The 13,164-nt window shown below is 61.9% G+C and overlaps 1 protein-coding gene across 1 annotated transcript in view; it reads left to right on the forward strand.

Moving 5' to 3' along the window:
• Positions 1 to 13,164, forward strand: part of LOC127032741 (collagen alpha-2(XI) chain-like) — a 52,356-nt gene that overhangs the window by 20,807 nt on the left and 18,385 nt on the right. Inside the window, exons 22-42 of the mRNA XM_050920243.1 lie at positions 718 to 771; positions 866 to 973; positions 1,339 to 1,392; positions 1,470 to 1,523; positions 2,237 to 2,281; positions 5,512 to 5,565; positions 6,026 to 6,070; positions 6,673 to 6,726; positions 6,996 to 7,049; positions 7,924 to 7,977; positions 8,122 to 8,229; positions 8,331 to 8,420; positions 8,497 to 8,550; positions 9,439 to 9,546; positions 9,728 to 9,835; positions 9,909 to 9,962; positions 10,081 to 10,134; positions 10,790 to 10,897; positions 11,806 to 11,859; positions 11,948 to 12,001; positions 12,088 to 12,141. Of these exons, the coding sequence (XP_050776200.1) occupies positions 718 to 771; positions 866 to 973; positions 1,339 to 1,392; positions 1,470 to 1,523; positions 2,237 to 2,281; positions 5,512 to 5,565; positions 6,026 to 6,070; positions 6,673 to 6,726; positions 6,996 to 7,049; positions 7,924 to 7,977; positions 8,122 to 8,229; positions 8,331 to 8,420; positions 8,497 to 8,550; positions 9,439 to 9,546; positions 9,728 to 9,835; positions 9,909 to 9,962; positions 10,081 to 10,134; positions 10,790 to 10,897; positions 11,806 to 11,859; positions 11,948 to 12,001; positions 12,088 to 12,141 (1,422 nt within the window). The remainder of the gene's footprint in view (positions 1 to 717; positions 772 to 865; positions 974 to 1,338; positions 1,393 to 1,469; positions 1,524 to 2,236; positions 2,282 to 5,511; positions 5,566 to 6,025; positions 6,071 to 6,672; positions 6,727 to 6,995; positions 7,050 to 7,923; positions 7,978 to 8,121; positions 8,230 to 8,330; positions 8,421 to 8,496; positions 8,551 to 9,438; positions 9,547 to 9,727; positions 9,836 to 9,908; positions 9,963 to 10,080; positions 10,135 to 10,789; positions 10,898 to 11,805; positions 11,860 to 11,947; positions 12,002 to 12,087; positions 12,142 to 13,164) is intronic.

The following is a 13,164-nucleotide window of genomic DNA, read 5'->3' on the forward strand; positions in this document are numbered from 1 at the left end:
CCTCCCTCTGCAGCCTCAGGGCTGGCCCAGCTGGAGATGGGACTGGGGGTGGCGGGCTCTGAGGGGGCACTCAGCATTATCGCACCCATGGGAGTGGCTGGCTAGTCCTTGCGCCCATGCTCAGGGTGTAGCTGATCGCTGTGGGTGGGGTTGGGGAGAATTCTCCCCCCCTCCCCCGGTCAGACTGACAGTGACTTGGGGGTTCTCACCTTCCCCTGCAGCCTGGGGGCAGGTCACTGAGGGAAAGGATTGGCCTGCTAAACCCAGGGTTGTGAGTTCAGTCCTTGAGGGGGCCACTTAGGGCTCTGGGGCAAAATCAGTACTTGGTCCTGCTAGTGCAGGCAGGGGGCTGGACGCGATGACCTTTCAGGGTCCATTCCAGTTCTAGGAGATAGGTACATCTCCATATATTTAATTTAAAGATTATCTGGGGGAGGGGGTGTCTCTCACTTAACCCTTTCCCTGCCATTGCAGAGCCTCGTGCTCAGGTGCCCCTCGCCCTGCCCTGGTTCTCAGCCATTGGCAGGTAACAGCCGAGTGTCCCAGGGGCTGTGGCACTTTGGTCTCATTTCGGGGGCTGGGTTAGTGGGGTTTGTGTGTGTGGGGGGAGGGCTGGTGGCCTATGACACATGGGAGGTCAGATCGGCTGAGCTGCTGGTTCCTTCTGGCCTTTCCTCTCTGGCTGTCTGACGGTCACCGGTCTGTCTGTCTCTGCAGGGTGAGGACGGATTCCCTGGGTTCAAAGGTGACTTCGGTGTGAAAGGAGAGAGGGTAAGTTTGTGCCCGGAGCCCCCCGCTCCTCGCTGTTCACCTAGTCCTGGCGATGCCAGTCTCACCCACCTCTCTGTCATCTCTGCCCCCACAGGGCGAGGTGGGTGTCCCAGGAGCCAGAGGAGAGGATGGACCGGAAGGTCCCAAAGGCCGGACTGGACCCTCGGGTGACCCGGGTCCCCTCGGACTGGTGGGAGAGAAGGTGAGGAGCCAGGGCACCATGGGGCAGGACTGGGCAGTGCCGAGCATGAGGGAGTGGGCCCCTGACCATGTGCCTGTTCCCTGCCCCCTGAGCCTGTCAGTCCCTGCTTGGGGGCCGGATGGGAGCCAGTGCCCCCTAGAGGGGACAGGCCCCGTGTCCCATTCCCTGCCCCCCAAAACAGCCAGCCCCCCACCCTGAGGCCGGATGGGAGCCGGCGCCCCCAAGAGGGGAAAGGCGCCGTGTCCCATTCCCTGACTCCCCGAACAGCCAGCCCCCAACCCTGTGGCCGGATGAGAGCCAGCGCCCCCAAATGGGGAAAGGCCCCATGTCCCATCCCCCTAACCCCATCTCTCTCTCTCTTGCAGGGGAAGCTGGGTGTACCAGGTCTTCCCGGATACCCAGGACGGCAAGGCCCGAAGGTGAGCGCTGTGGATGGTGGGTCTAACCCCCTGCCCCCCAGCACTCTCCTTAACCCCCATCTCTTCTCTCTCCGCAGGGATCTCAGGGCTTCCCTGGATTCCCTGGCAGCAATGGTGAGAAGGGTGCTCGGGTGAGTAACCCTCCATCACTCTCCCAGCATGGCTCCCCCCAGCTCCAGTACAGCTCCTACCACTGCCCCCTGGTGGAGTGGGGTCCATGTTTCCCTCCGCAGGAGGCATCCCCACGTGGGAACCTGCTGGGGGGATCTGAGGGGGGGTGCAGGTCCTGCTGGGTGGGGCTTACACGCATCCCCCCCAAGGGATGGATTGGAACTGGGACTTACTAGTGGGGCTGGGTGAAGAGTGAGAGGCTGTTGAGGGGTAGGGGAGGGTCTTCTGGGGATGGGCTAGATGGGGGGTGGTTCTTGATAGGGGTGTCTGCAAATCCCTGGGTGGGGTCCCCATGGGGGCTGGAGTTGGGGGTCCTTGTAGAGCTGTGAATAGGGTGTCCTATGGGCCAGGTCTCTGTAGACCGCTGGATTGGGGATCCCTGTGCAAGTTCTGTGGGGATGGGGGGCCCTGCAGAGCCATGGATGGGGGGTCTTTATAGGGGCTGGGATGGGGTTGGTTCTGGGTGGCGGGTCCCAGGGGTGAGTGTTAGGGGTGCCTGCTGGGCTCTGGCTGGCTGAGGGGTCCCTGGATGGTTTGGGTGGGGCGTGGGGGGTCCCTGTGTGTTTCCCGTGGGTGAGTACATTATGGGTCCCAGCAGGGCCCTGGCTGGCTGAGGAGTTCTCCCATGGGTGCCCATGCCCTGGCTGTGTCTCATTGACTCTCTCTGTTGCAGGGTCTATCCGGGAAGCCAGGGCCCCGGGGTGAGCGCGGCCCCTCGGTGAGTGTTGGAGGGAGGTGGGGGTGTTACTGCAGCCAAGTCTCTGGGCTCCCCCATTCATCCTCCCTCCCCCCAATCCATCTGTCATGGACTCACAGATTGTGCCCACTCGTGTCCCCGTGCGGTCCGTGGGGGGTGCCCTTTTCAGTGCGACAGCCCTTCTCGGGGGTCCACTCTCTCTCGGGGTCAGGCCCCTCCACCTCCTGGAGCCGCACCTCTCTGAGCCTCAGCACGTCTGTCTCTGCCATGGGCCCCCTCAGGGAGTCTCCTCGCTCTGGGCCCCCAGGCCTCCTCCCCCCCAAAGGAATTGATGCCCCCCCCTCGCCCTGTTCTCTAGCCCGGAGCAACTCTCAGCCAGCCTAACACAGGAGGGTTTATTGAGAGTTGAACCCAGCACAGGAAACTCTCAGGGCCTCAGGCCTGGCCTCCCTCAACCCAGCACATCCCAGTCCCCCTGCAGCCAGGTGGGCTCTGCCTGCTCCCCCTCTCCAGCCCCAAGCCCCCCTGCTTCCCAGCTGGGCCTCTGATATCCCTCACCCCGAGCCCCTCTGTCCATTGGCTTCTCTCTAGATAAACAGGCAGACCTGAGTCTCTTCTCCTCTCAGCCCCCCTCTTGCCCCTCTGGCTGGAACTGGCTGGTCAGGTCACCGGGGTCCTCTCCCCACAGCCCATTGTCCTTCCCCTGGCCAGAACCGGCTGCCATGCCTGAGCTGGGTCTCTGGGTCACCAGGTCACCGGTCGCTGGGGTCTCCGTCCTCCAGCCCATCAGCCGGGGTCCCAAGTTCTCTCTCCAGTCCTGTGTCTTAACAAACTCCCGCTCCCCTCCCCTCGTTAAACCAGTAACACCCGGGGACACTGAATCCCCCTCCCTCTGCATGCAACCCACTGGGAAACACAGAAAAAACCAAGAAAACCCCTCACTTTGTCACACCATCTCTCCACATCTGTCCATCCCTCCATCTGTGTTCTCCTTCCATCCAGCCCTCCCATCCCTGCCCCAGTCCTCCGTCCCAATCCCCCCGATCCATCTCTCCATGTCTGTCCAGCCCTCCATCCTCCCCTCCATCCCCAGTCCTCTGTCCCAATACCCTCGATCCGTCCCGTCTCATCTGTCTGTCCATTCTTTCCTCTGCTTTCTCCATCCATCCATCCATCCCTCTGTCCTCCCATCCTGCCCAAATCCTCCATCCCAATCCCCTCGATCCATCCCTTCTCATCTGTCCATCCTTCCCTCTGCTTTCTCCATCCATCCATCCACCCCTCCGTACTCCCATCCTGCCCCAATCTTCCATCCCGAACCCCCTCGATCCGTCCCTTCTCATCGGTCTGTCCATCCTTCCCTCTGCTTTCTCCATCCATCCATCCACCCCTCCGTCCTCTCATCCTGCCCCAATCCTCCATCCCGAACCCCCTCGATCTGTCCCTTCTCATCGGTCTGTCCATCCTTCCCTCTGCTTTCTCCATCCATCCATCCACCCCTCCGTACTCCCATCCTGCCCCAATCTTCCATCCCGAACCCCCTCGATCCGTCCCTTCTCATCTGTCTGTCCATCCTTCCCTCTGCTTTCTCCATCCATCCATCCACCCCTCTGTCCTCCCATCCTGCCCCAATCCTCCATCCCAATCCCCTCGATCCGTCCCTTCTCATCTGTCTGTCCATCCTTCCCTCTGCTTTCTCCATCCATCCATCCACCCCTCCGTCCTCTCATCCTGCCTCAGTCCTCTGTCTCAATCCCGTTGATTTGTCCCTTCTCATCGGTCTGTCCATCCTTCCCTCTGCTTTCTCCATCCATCCATCCACCCCTCCGTCCTCCCATCCTGCCCCAATCCTCCATCCCGAACCCCCTCGATCCGTCCCTTCTCATCTGTCTATCCATCCTTTCCTCTGCTTTCTCCATCCATACATCCATCCCTCCGTCCTCCCATCCTGCCCAAATCCTCCATCCCAATCCCCTCGATCCATCCCTTCTCATCTGTCCATCCTTCCCTCTGCTTTCTCCATCCATCCATCCACCCCTCCGTACTCCCATCCTGCCCCAATCTTCCATCCCGAACCCCCTCGATCCGTCCCTTCTCATCGGTCTGTCCATCCTTCCCTCTGCTTTCTCCATCCATCCATCCACCCCTCCGTCCTCTCATCCTGCCTCAGTCCTCTGTCTCAATCCCGTTGATTTGTCCCTTCTCATCTGTCTGTCCATCCTTCCCTCTGCTTTCTCCATCCATCCATCCATCCCTCTGTCCTCCCATCCTGCCCCAATCCTCCATCCCGAACCCCCTCGATCCATCCCTTCTCATCTGTCTGTCCATCCTTCCCTCTGCTTTCTCCATCCATCCATCCACCCCCTGTCCTCCCATCCTGCCCCAATCCTCCATCCCGAACCCCCTCGATCCGTCCCTTCTCATCTGTCCATCCTTCCCTCTGCTTTCTCCATCCATCCATCCACCCCTCCGTACTCCCATCCTGCCCCAATCCTCCATCCCGAACCCCCTCGATCCATCCCTTCTCATCTGTCTGTCCATCCTTCCCTCTGCTTTCTCCATCCATCCATCCACCCCCTGTCCTCCCATCCTGCCCCAATCCTCCATCCCGAACCCCCTCGATCCGTCCCTTCTCATCGGTCTGTCCATCCTTCCCTCTGCTTTCTCCATCTGAAACCTCCATCTCCTCCTTCTCCCATCCATATTTCTTCTGTCAGCCTGTTTGTCTGTCCGCCCGCCCGTCCATCCACCCATCCTTGCCCAGTGCAGGCCTCCCCATCCCGGCCTCTGCCCCTCCTATGGAACCCCCCTCACCCTGTCCCCAGTGAGGTCCTGCCCATGACCCCTGGGACCAGCCAGACCTCCTGCCATGGGGCTCACCTCTCAGCTTGACTGATACATAATGTGTCCCCTCTGGGCTCCACCTCGCGTTGGCACAGGGCCTCGGGACTGGGCCCCTCTCTGGTGGGGGGGGCAAATATCCCCTTCCACCTACCCTCCTTAATCCTCCCATCTGGGGTTGGGGGGGTCCAGCATTCCCCTAACAGGGCTAGGGGTCATGTGCCCATCCGCGTCCTGTGTGGCTGGTGGGTCCCTCCAGTCTGCCGCTTCCACCCCTGAGATCCTCATTAATGCCCCCAGGGCACTGTGTGGATTGCTGGGGTTCTGCCCCCCAGGAAGGGGGAGTTGGAGGATGAGAGGGGGCAGAGCCAGGGCTCAGACACTCACCCGCCTCTGTCTCATTCCTCCAGGGTCCCAGGGGCCAGCGGGGGCCACGAGGAGCCACTGGAAAGCTGGGGGCGAAGGTGAGGACTGGGGTTCCGGGTCTGTCTGTCTGTAAATGTCGGGTTGGAGTAGGATGGGGCCAGTGTGTCGCAGGGTGAGGTTTGGGCAGGGCTCAGAGGTCAGCGTGTGTGAGCAGGCTCTGGGCGTGCAAACGTGCAAGGCTGAATGTGTTCCTTTGTGTGTGTGCTTGTGTGTCTCTGTCTGTCCATGTGTGTATGTCCCATCTGTATCTCTGTGTGTGTCTGTGTGTGTCTCGTCTGTGTCTGTCCCTGTGTGTGTGTCTGTGTGTGTGTCCCCATGTGTCTGTGTGTGTGTCTCTGTCTCTCTCTGTGGGTGTCTGTGTACATCCGAGTGTGTGTGAGTGTGAGAATGGGTGTGTGTGCTTGCACAGGGATGAATGTACACGTCTGTGCACGTGTGTCAGTGTATATTGGAAGGGGATGTGCTCCTGGTTACCTCTCACATTTATCTCCCTCTCAGGGCACCTCTGGCGGTGATGGCCCCCATGGCCCTCCCGGGGAAAGGGTGAGTGTGGGCGTGGCGTGGGGGGGACCTGGGTGTGCACAGAGCCCTGGGTACCGGGCGCCGCCCTTCGCTGCATCAGCTGGGCCTGGAACACCACTGCTGGGCCTCATGCAGCCTGCCCTGCCTTGTGCTCATTCCTGTTCACCTCTCCAGGGCCCTGTGCGACAGCTGTGCCAGGCATGGGTCACATTAGTGCGACACTCGCACTAGGCCTCTGCTCACCACCGCTGGGCCTCATCCAGCCTGCCCTGTCTGAGCGTCGCTAGCACTGTTCAGCCTGTCCGTGAGCCGGCTCCAGACCTGCTGCTCGGAGCCACAGCGATTTGTTGGTGTGAGGGACAGGTCACTGCAGTGTGGTGCTCGCACGGCCCCAGTCACAGCTGCTGGGCCCAGCATGGTGTGCAGCAGCCTCAGCAGTTCCCTGGTGCGAGGGGCGGGTCACTGCAGTGCAACATGGCCGGTTTTATGCAGTTGGGCTCCGGGTACAACATTGGCCTGGCCCCGCTCACTACGGCTGGCCCTGGCCGTGCTGGTGTCTCCAGGGCCAGGCATTGTTCTCCCTGCACCCCCAGCTCCCCTAACTTCCGCTCTTCTCTCCACAGGGACTTCCGGGCTCCCAGGGGCCAAACGGCTTCCCCGGACCCAAAGGGCCACCGGTGAGTAACGTGCACTACCTACTGGCTCCCTTGCCCCTCTGCCTGCCCCCACCCCCCTGCCAGCTCCTCAGCCCCCGCCCCCGCATCCAAGCTACCCCCACCTGCTCCCCAGTCTCCCTGCCTGCATCCCAGCCCTCTCCCATTGCCATTCCCACTTGCCTGCTCCTCCGGCTCCCCAGCTGGCTCCCCTGCCCTCCTGACTGCTCCCCAGTTCCCTCCCACTATGATCTTCCCCTGCCCCACTGACCTCTCCATTTTCCTCCCCACAGGGCCCTCCTGGCAAGGACGGACTTCCCGGGCACCCTGGTCAGCGAGGAGAAGTCGTACGTTACTGCACTGTTACTGCATGTTAGGCTTCAGATACTTTTCTGTTACCCCTGTGTTACTCTGTGGTTCCTGCCGTGTTACACTCTGGTTCCTCCCAGGTTAAATCTAAGTAACTCCCTCATTACTCCTCACATAGTACCTTGTTACTTTCTGATTATTCCCTGTTACTCCTTTCTTACTCCCCTGTTACTCTCTGATTACTCTCGTGTGACTCTCATATTACACCTCGCATGCTCTGGCATTCCTCTCTGGTTACTCCCATGTTACCTCAAATTACTCCCACATTACTCTTTGGATACTTCTATGTTACTCCTCACATTCTTCTACATTATGCTTTGGATACTCCCGTTACTCCTCTTTCACTCCCACTTTGCATTCTGCTTGCTCACATATTACTCTCTGGATACTCCTGTGTTATTTCTCCCTCACTCCTGTGTTGCACTCTGGTTACTCCCGCATTACTCCTCTCTTGCACATTGCTCTCTGCTCACTCCGCTGTTACTCTTGGTTACTCCCACTTTACTACTCTCTTACTCCCGTGTAACTCTCAGGATATTCCCATTTTAATCCTTGTATGCTGATGTATTACATTCTGGATACTCCTGCATTACTCCTCACATCCTCCAGTGTTAGTCTCTGATTACCCCCACATTACTCCTCACACACTCACGTGTTACACTCTGGATTCACCATGGTTACTCCTCACACACTCATGTGTTACACTCTGGATACTCCATGGTTACTTCTCACACTTTTCTGTGTTGCTCCTCGCACACTCCTATGTGACTCTCCACTTACACTCGGGGAGTTGTGGGGCAGAGCCATCTGCTGTGGCTCATGCTAATGCCCCCATCTCTCTCTGTCTTTCAGGGTTTCCAAGGCAAGACGGGACCCCCTGGCCCCCCGGGAGTGGTGGGACCTCAGGTAAGAAGCCGGGTGGTGAGGGGTGCCGGGGTGGGCTGGGAGCAGCCGTCAGCAGCTCCTCCTGGTGATGGAAGAGGCAGGGGTCGAAGGGTCTGGCCAATTCCCTGAAGGTCTCACACTGTTTCTTGTCTCCCCCTGCACTAGGGCGCTTCTGGAGAGTCTGGTCAGATGGGGGAGAGAGGTCACCCAGGCCCCCCCGGGCCTCCGGGAGAGCAGGGCTTGCCAGGACCCTCTGGGAAAGAAGGAACCAAGGTAAGGAGCTGTGATGTTTCAGTGCAGCGCTAGGGGGCGCTGTGCTGCAGGGAGCAGGGTGGGGGACCCACCTAATTCTCCTTCTCCTTCCCCCGGCGCAGGGAGACCCCGGCCCCCCAGGAGCCCTCGGGAAAGACGGCCCGGCTGGACTGCGTGGTTTCCCTGGTGAGCGTGGCCTGCCCGGCACCCCAGTGAGTACCTGCCCCCTCCAATGCCCCCAGTCTGTCCCCGGTGCCAGCAGGCTCTAACCTGTGCTTCTCCCCGCAGGGTGGCACGGGGCTGAAAGGGAATGAGGGGCCGGCCGGACCTCCAGGACCTGCAGTGAGTATGATATGGGGACGCCCACGCCAGTCCCTCCCCCAACTCCTTCCCGCCAACTATGCCCATAGGCCCCCACCTCCCCAACTGTTCTTTGACTTCCCTTCCCTCACTCCCCCATCAGCCCCTCTCCTCCCTAACTTCCGACCTCTGAGCCCCTTGATCTGCCCCCTCCTTCACCCCTGATCCCGGTCCCCGCAATGTGTCCGGGGGACCCCGCTGTGGGGGTGTCACAGAGTCCCCGGGTGATGCTCTGGAACTGCTCCCCACCAAGCCAGGCAGGACTTCGGGGAGCCTCCTCTCCCTTGGAGCAGACTATCTGCAGGGCAAGAAGCTCACACGGCTTCACCTCCTGGGTCTCTCCTTGGAGCATTCAGCACCCTCTGCCCCTCCGTGCGCTTCCCACAGCGAGCCCGCCCCAGCGAGGTCCTGGGGAAGCCACAGGGTCCTGCACCCCCACTTTGCAGTCAGACGTGACTCTCAGCCAGCCAGTAACACAGAGGTTCATTCGATGCCAGGAACAGGGTCTAAAACAGAGCTTGTAGGTACAGAGAATGGGACCCCTCAGCTGGGTCCATTCTGGGGCCCAGCGAGCCAGACCCCCACATCTGCCCTCACTGCTTGTCCCCAGCCAGCTCCCAACTGCAACTCCCTCCAGCCCCTCCTCTCTGGCCTTTGTCTCTTTCCCGGGCTAGGAGGTCACCTGATCTCTTTGTTCTCCCCCACCTTTAGCATCCCCTTGCAGGGGGGAAGGGCCCTGGCCGTTAGTTGCCACGGAGACAGTGTCTCAACCAGAAACTGAGGCCCCCCACAGTATTCAGAGGAAACATTAAAACCAGCCCCACTTCGTCACGGGGGGCAGCAAGTGACTCCTCCTCTCTCCTCCTCCAGGGCTCCCCCGGCGAGAGAGGTGGCCCTGGGCAGGGCGGCCCCATCGGACCCCCAGGAAGACCGGGCCCCCAAGGGCCACCAGGCCCCGCTGGAGAGAAAGGAGTTCCTGTGAGTAGAGGGCATGGGGGGAGCAGGGCTTAGTCAAATGCAGGGGGGCTGGGAGCCAGGATTTCTGGGTTCTGTCCCCAGTGCTGGGAGAGGATGGGGGTTGGGTGGGTTAGAACGGGGAGTGGGAGGGAGCCAGGACTCCAGGGTTCTTTGCACTTCACTCCCCTCTGTTTCTTCCTAGGGTGAGAAAGGTCCCATAGGCCCCGCTGGCCGCGACGGAGTCCAGGGTCCAGTTGGGCTTCCCGGCCCAGCGGGGCCCCCAGGGGGTGCTGGTGAGGACGGCGACAAGGTAAGGCCCCATCTGTGTCTGTGTCCTGTCCCCCCCATGACAATGGGCTAACCCCCCCTTCTCCTCTTTGCAGGGCGAGGTGGGCGAGCCGGGCCGGAAGGGTGGCAAAGGCAACAAGGGAGAACACGTGAGTAGGAACTGGGGGCTCCCCTGACCCCAGACTGGGGCTGATTCCCCCCCCACCAATTCCTGCCTGGGGTATCTCTGTGTCTCAGCATCACTGACCCCCGTCTCCTTCCTTCCAGGGTCCCCCAGGCCCCCCAGGTCCCATGGGCCCAGTCGGGCAGCCTGGAGCAGCCGTAAGTACCTTGCACCCCTCAGACAGCCTCCTGCAGCACAGGGCGGAGGGTCTCTGTGGCTGGTAGCACGGGGCAGTGCCGGACAGCGGAGCTGGGTTGGCTCCATGCAGGGCGGCGGGTGGAGCTGATGGTGATGGAGCTGGTTGGCTCTGTGCAGGGCAGGGGGATGGAGCTGGGTCTGCTCCATGCAGGGTGGGGGTGATGGAGCCGGGTTGGCTCCATGCTGGGCTGCGGGACAGAGCTGAGGATGATGGAGCTGGGTCTTCTGTTTGCCAGGCTGGATGATGGACCCAGGTCAGGTCCGTGCAGGGCCTGGGTGATGGAGCCAGATTGGCTCCATGTGGGCGGGGGGAACGTAGCTGAGGGCGATGGAGCCTGGTCTGCTCCATGCCGGGTGGAAGGTCCCTGTCTCCTGGCAGCGCAGTGTCCCGGCCCCTCACTCATGCCATGAGGCGAGGTGCTCGGTTTCTGATGGCACAGGGGCCCCACATCGCACTGCAGGAGCATGGCTGGGATTCCAGGGAATGGTGGTGGTGGGGGTTCCCGCTGCTCCCACAGCGCCGAGACCTTCCCCCCCCCTCGCCCGCTCAGCGAGTCCCATCTCTCCGGGGCCGCTCGAGGCCTGTCATTGACTCTCTCTTGTGTCTGTGTCGAGGGGGCTGATGGGGAGCCAGGCGCTCGGGGCCCCCAGGGCCATTTTGGGGCAAAGGGCGACGAAGGAACCCGCGGATTCAATGGGCCGCCTGGCCCCATCGGGCTGCAGGTGAGTGGGGCCTGTCACTGGCCTTGCAGGGTTTCCCCTTCTGCCCCTCACTGAGCCACTCCAGTGCCCTGGCCCCACCCCTACACCTGGCCCCGCCCCCATGCTCTATACTCCCACCTATCTCCGCCCTCCCCCTGGACCCAGACCCGACCCGACCCGAACCCCCTTACCTAGCCATGGGCCCAGCCCTACACCTGTCCCTGGCCCAGCCCCATGCTCTATACCTCCCACCTTTCCCCGCCCTCCCCCTGGACCCACACCCGACCCGACCAGAGCCCCCTTACTTAGCCATAGCCCCAACCCTACACCTGTCCCTGGCCCAGCCCCATGCTCTATACCTCCCACCTGTCTCCGACCTCCCCCTGGACCCAGACCCAACCCGACCCGAACCCCCTTGCCTAGCCATGGGCCCAGCCCTAGCCACCCATTCCGGCCTCCCTAAGTAACTCCTGCCCCATGGTGCAGTTCTAGCTAGGGACAGGATTCCCCTTCACTTCCTGTCCCAAACTGCTGGGCAGCATGACCGTGCGACCCCTGGCCAGTTGTTGCTGGGTCCCACCCCCGAGCCAGCTGTTCTGGGAGGCGGGGGGAACCAATCCCTGTGTGCCCTCCTCCACACCTACCTGGATCCAGATGTGCCCCTCTGTCTGGGTCCCCTCTCCCCATCCCTGCTCCAGATGTGTCCCTCCCTCTAGGCCACCATCCCATCCTGAAACAGATGTGTCCCTCCATCTCTCCCCCCCTTGCATCCTCCAGATCCAGATATGTCCTAGGTCTAAGTCCCTCTTCATCCCAAATCCAGATGTGCTGCCTGCTTCCCCCAACTCCCTGGATCCAGATGTGCCCCTTGATCAGCCCCCTCCCCCCAGTCCAGATGTGCCCCGCACTGATGCTCTGTCTCTCCTTAGGGTCTGCCGGGCCCGGCGGGGGAGAAGGGTGAGACAGGTGACGTGGGCCCCATGGTAAGTGACACCGGCTGCCCCCCATTCCGAGCTCCCCCCAGGTGGGAATGTTCCAGAGCCCCCCTCACCTTGTTCTTTCTCCCCACAGGGCCCCCCCGGACCACCGGGCCCACGTGGCCCAGCCGGACCCTCCGGAGCAGATGTAAGTTCCTCCCTCGCCCCCCGCACCCGTTCAGCCCTGCCCCGCACGTCCCCGGAGGTAACCAGCTCTGCTCTCTCCCCCTGCAGGGACCCCAAGGTGGCCCTGGAGGCATCGGCAATCTGGGCCCCCCCGGAGAGAAGGTAGGTGGAGGCAGGACGCCTGGGTTCTCTCCCAGCCCCGAGGGGGCAGAGTGGGGCTGGTAGATTTCATGGAGTTCAAAGCCAGAAGGGCCCATTCGCTCCAGCCCGGCCCCTGGACAGCAGCAGGCGGAGAATCACTTCCTGTCACCCTGTGCCCAGCCCCGTGACCTGGCTGGACCGACACGTATCAGCGCCCAGGGGACCGAGCCTGGGGCCACAACAGCTGAGCCTAGGAGGGACCGAGGGACCCCAAGGGCCGACACCCCTGCGATGGCAGGGATCTGATCTGCTGAGCTCAGCCAGTGACCCACACCCCGCGCTGCGGGGGAACAGGAAACCTCCCAAGGGCCTCGGCTGTGTGTCCTGGGGGAGATTCCTTCCCTGCCCCCAGTCTGGGGACCCCCAGCATGTGAGCCAGACTCAGCAGCCAGACAGAGGTATCTCTGGAGCCCCTCAGAGCAGTGCCCCGCTGTGTGGTGCCTGTCTCCAGCTGATTGAGTCTTGGGGAGCAATTCCCTTCCTGACCCTGCTGCCCTGCAGCCTGAGACTGGACAAGTCACTGTCCTTGTGCAGAGGGGCAATGCAGGCCACCCTGTTCTCCCCATGGCCCGAGAATAGATGGGGGGACTCAGAGTCACAGACTGCAGGAGTCAAAGGGACCCACCACCAGTCGCCCAGGGGAATGTGAAGCTGGGGCAGGACTCCTGGGTTCTCTCCCAGCTTGGGGAGGGGAGTGGGACCAGGACTCCTGGGTTCTCTCCTGGCTCGGGGAGGGAGCGGGGCCAGGACTCCTGGGTTCTCTCGCGGCTCGGGGAGGGGAGCAGGGCCAGGACTCCTGGGTTCTCTCGCCACTCGGAGAGGGGAGCGGGGCCAGGACTCCTGGGTTCTCTCGTGGCTCGGGGAGGGGAGCGGGGCCAGGACTCCTGGGTTCTCTCCCGGCTAGGGGAGGGGAGGGGAGTGGGGTCTAGTGACACAGGGCCTGTGGGGTGCTGCCACGCTGTGTCCCTGGGACCATCCAGGGGG

Source organism: Gopherus flavomarginatus, chromosome 12 (assembly GCF_025201925.1).
Source record: "Gopherus flavomarginatus isolate rGopFla2 chromosome 12, rGopFla2.mat.asm, whole genome shotgun sequence".
Classification (NCBI taxonomy): Eukaryota; Metazoa; Chordata; order Testudines; family Testudinidae; genus Gopherus; species Gopherus flavomarginatus.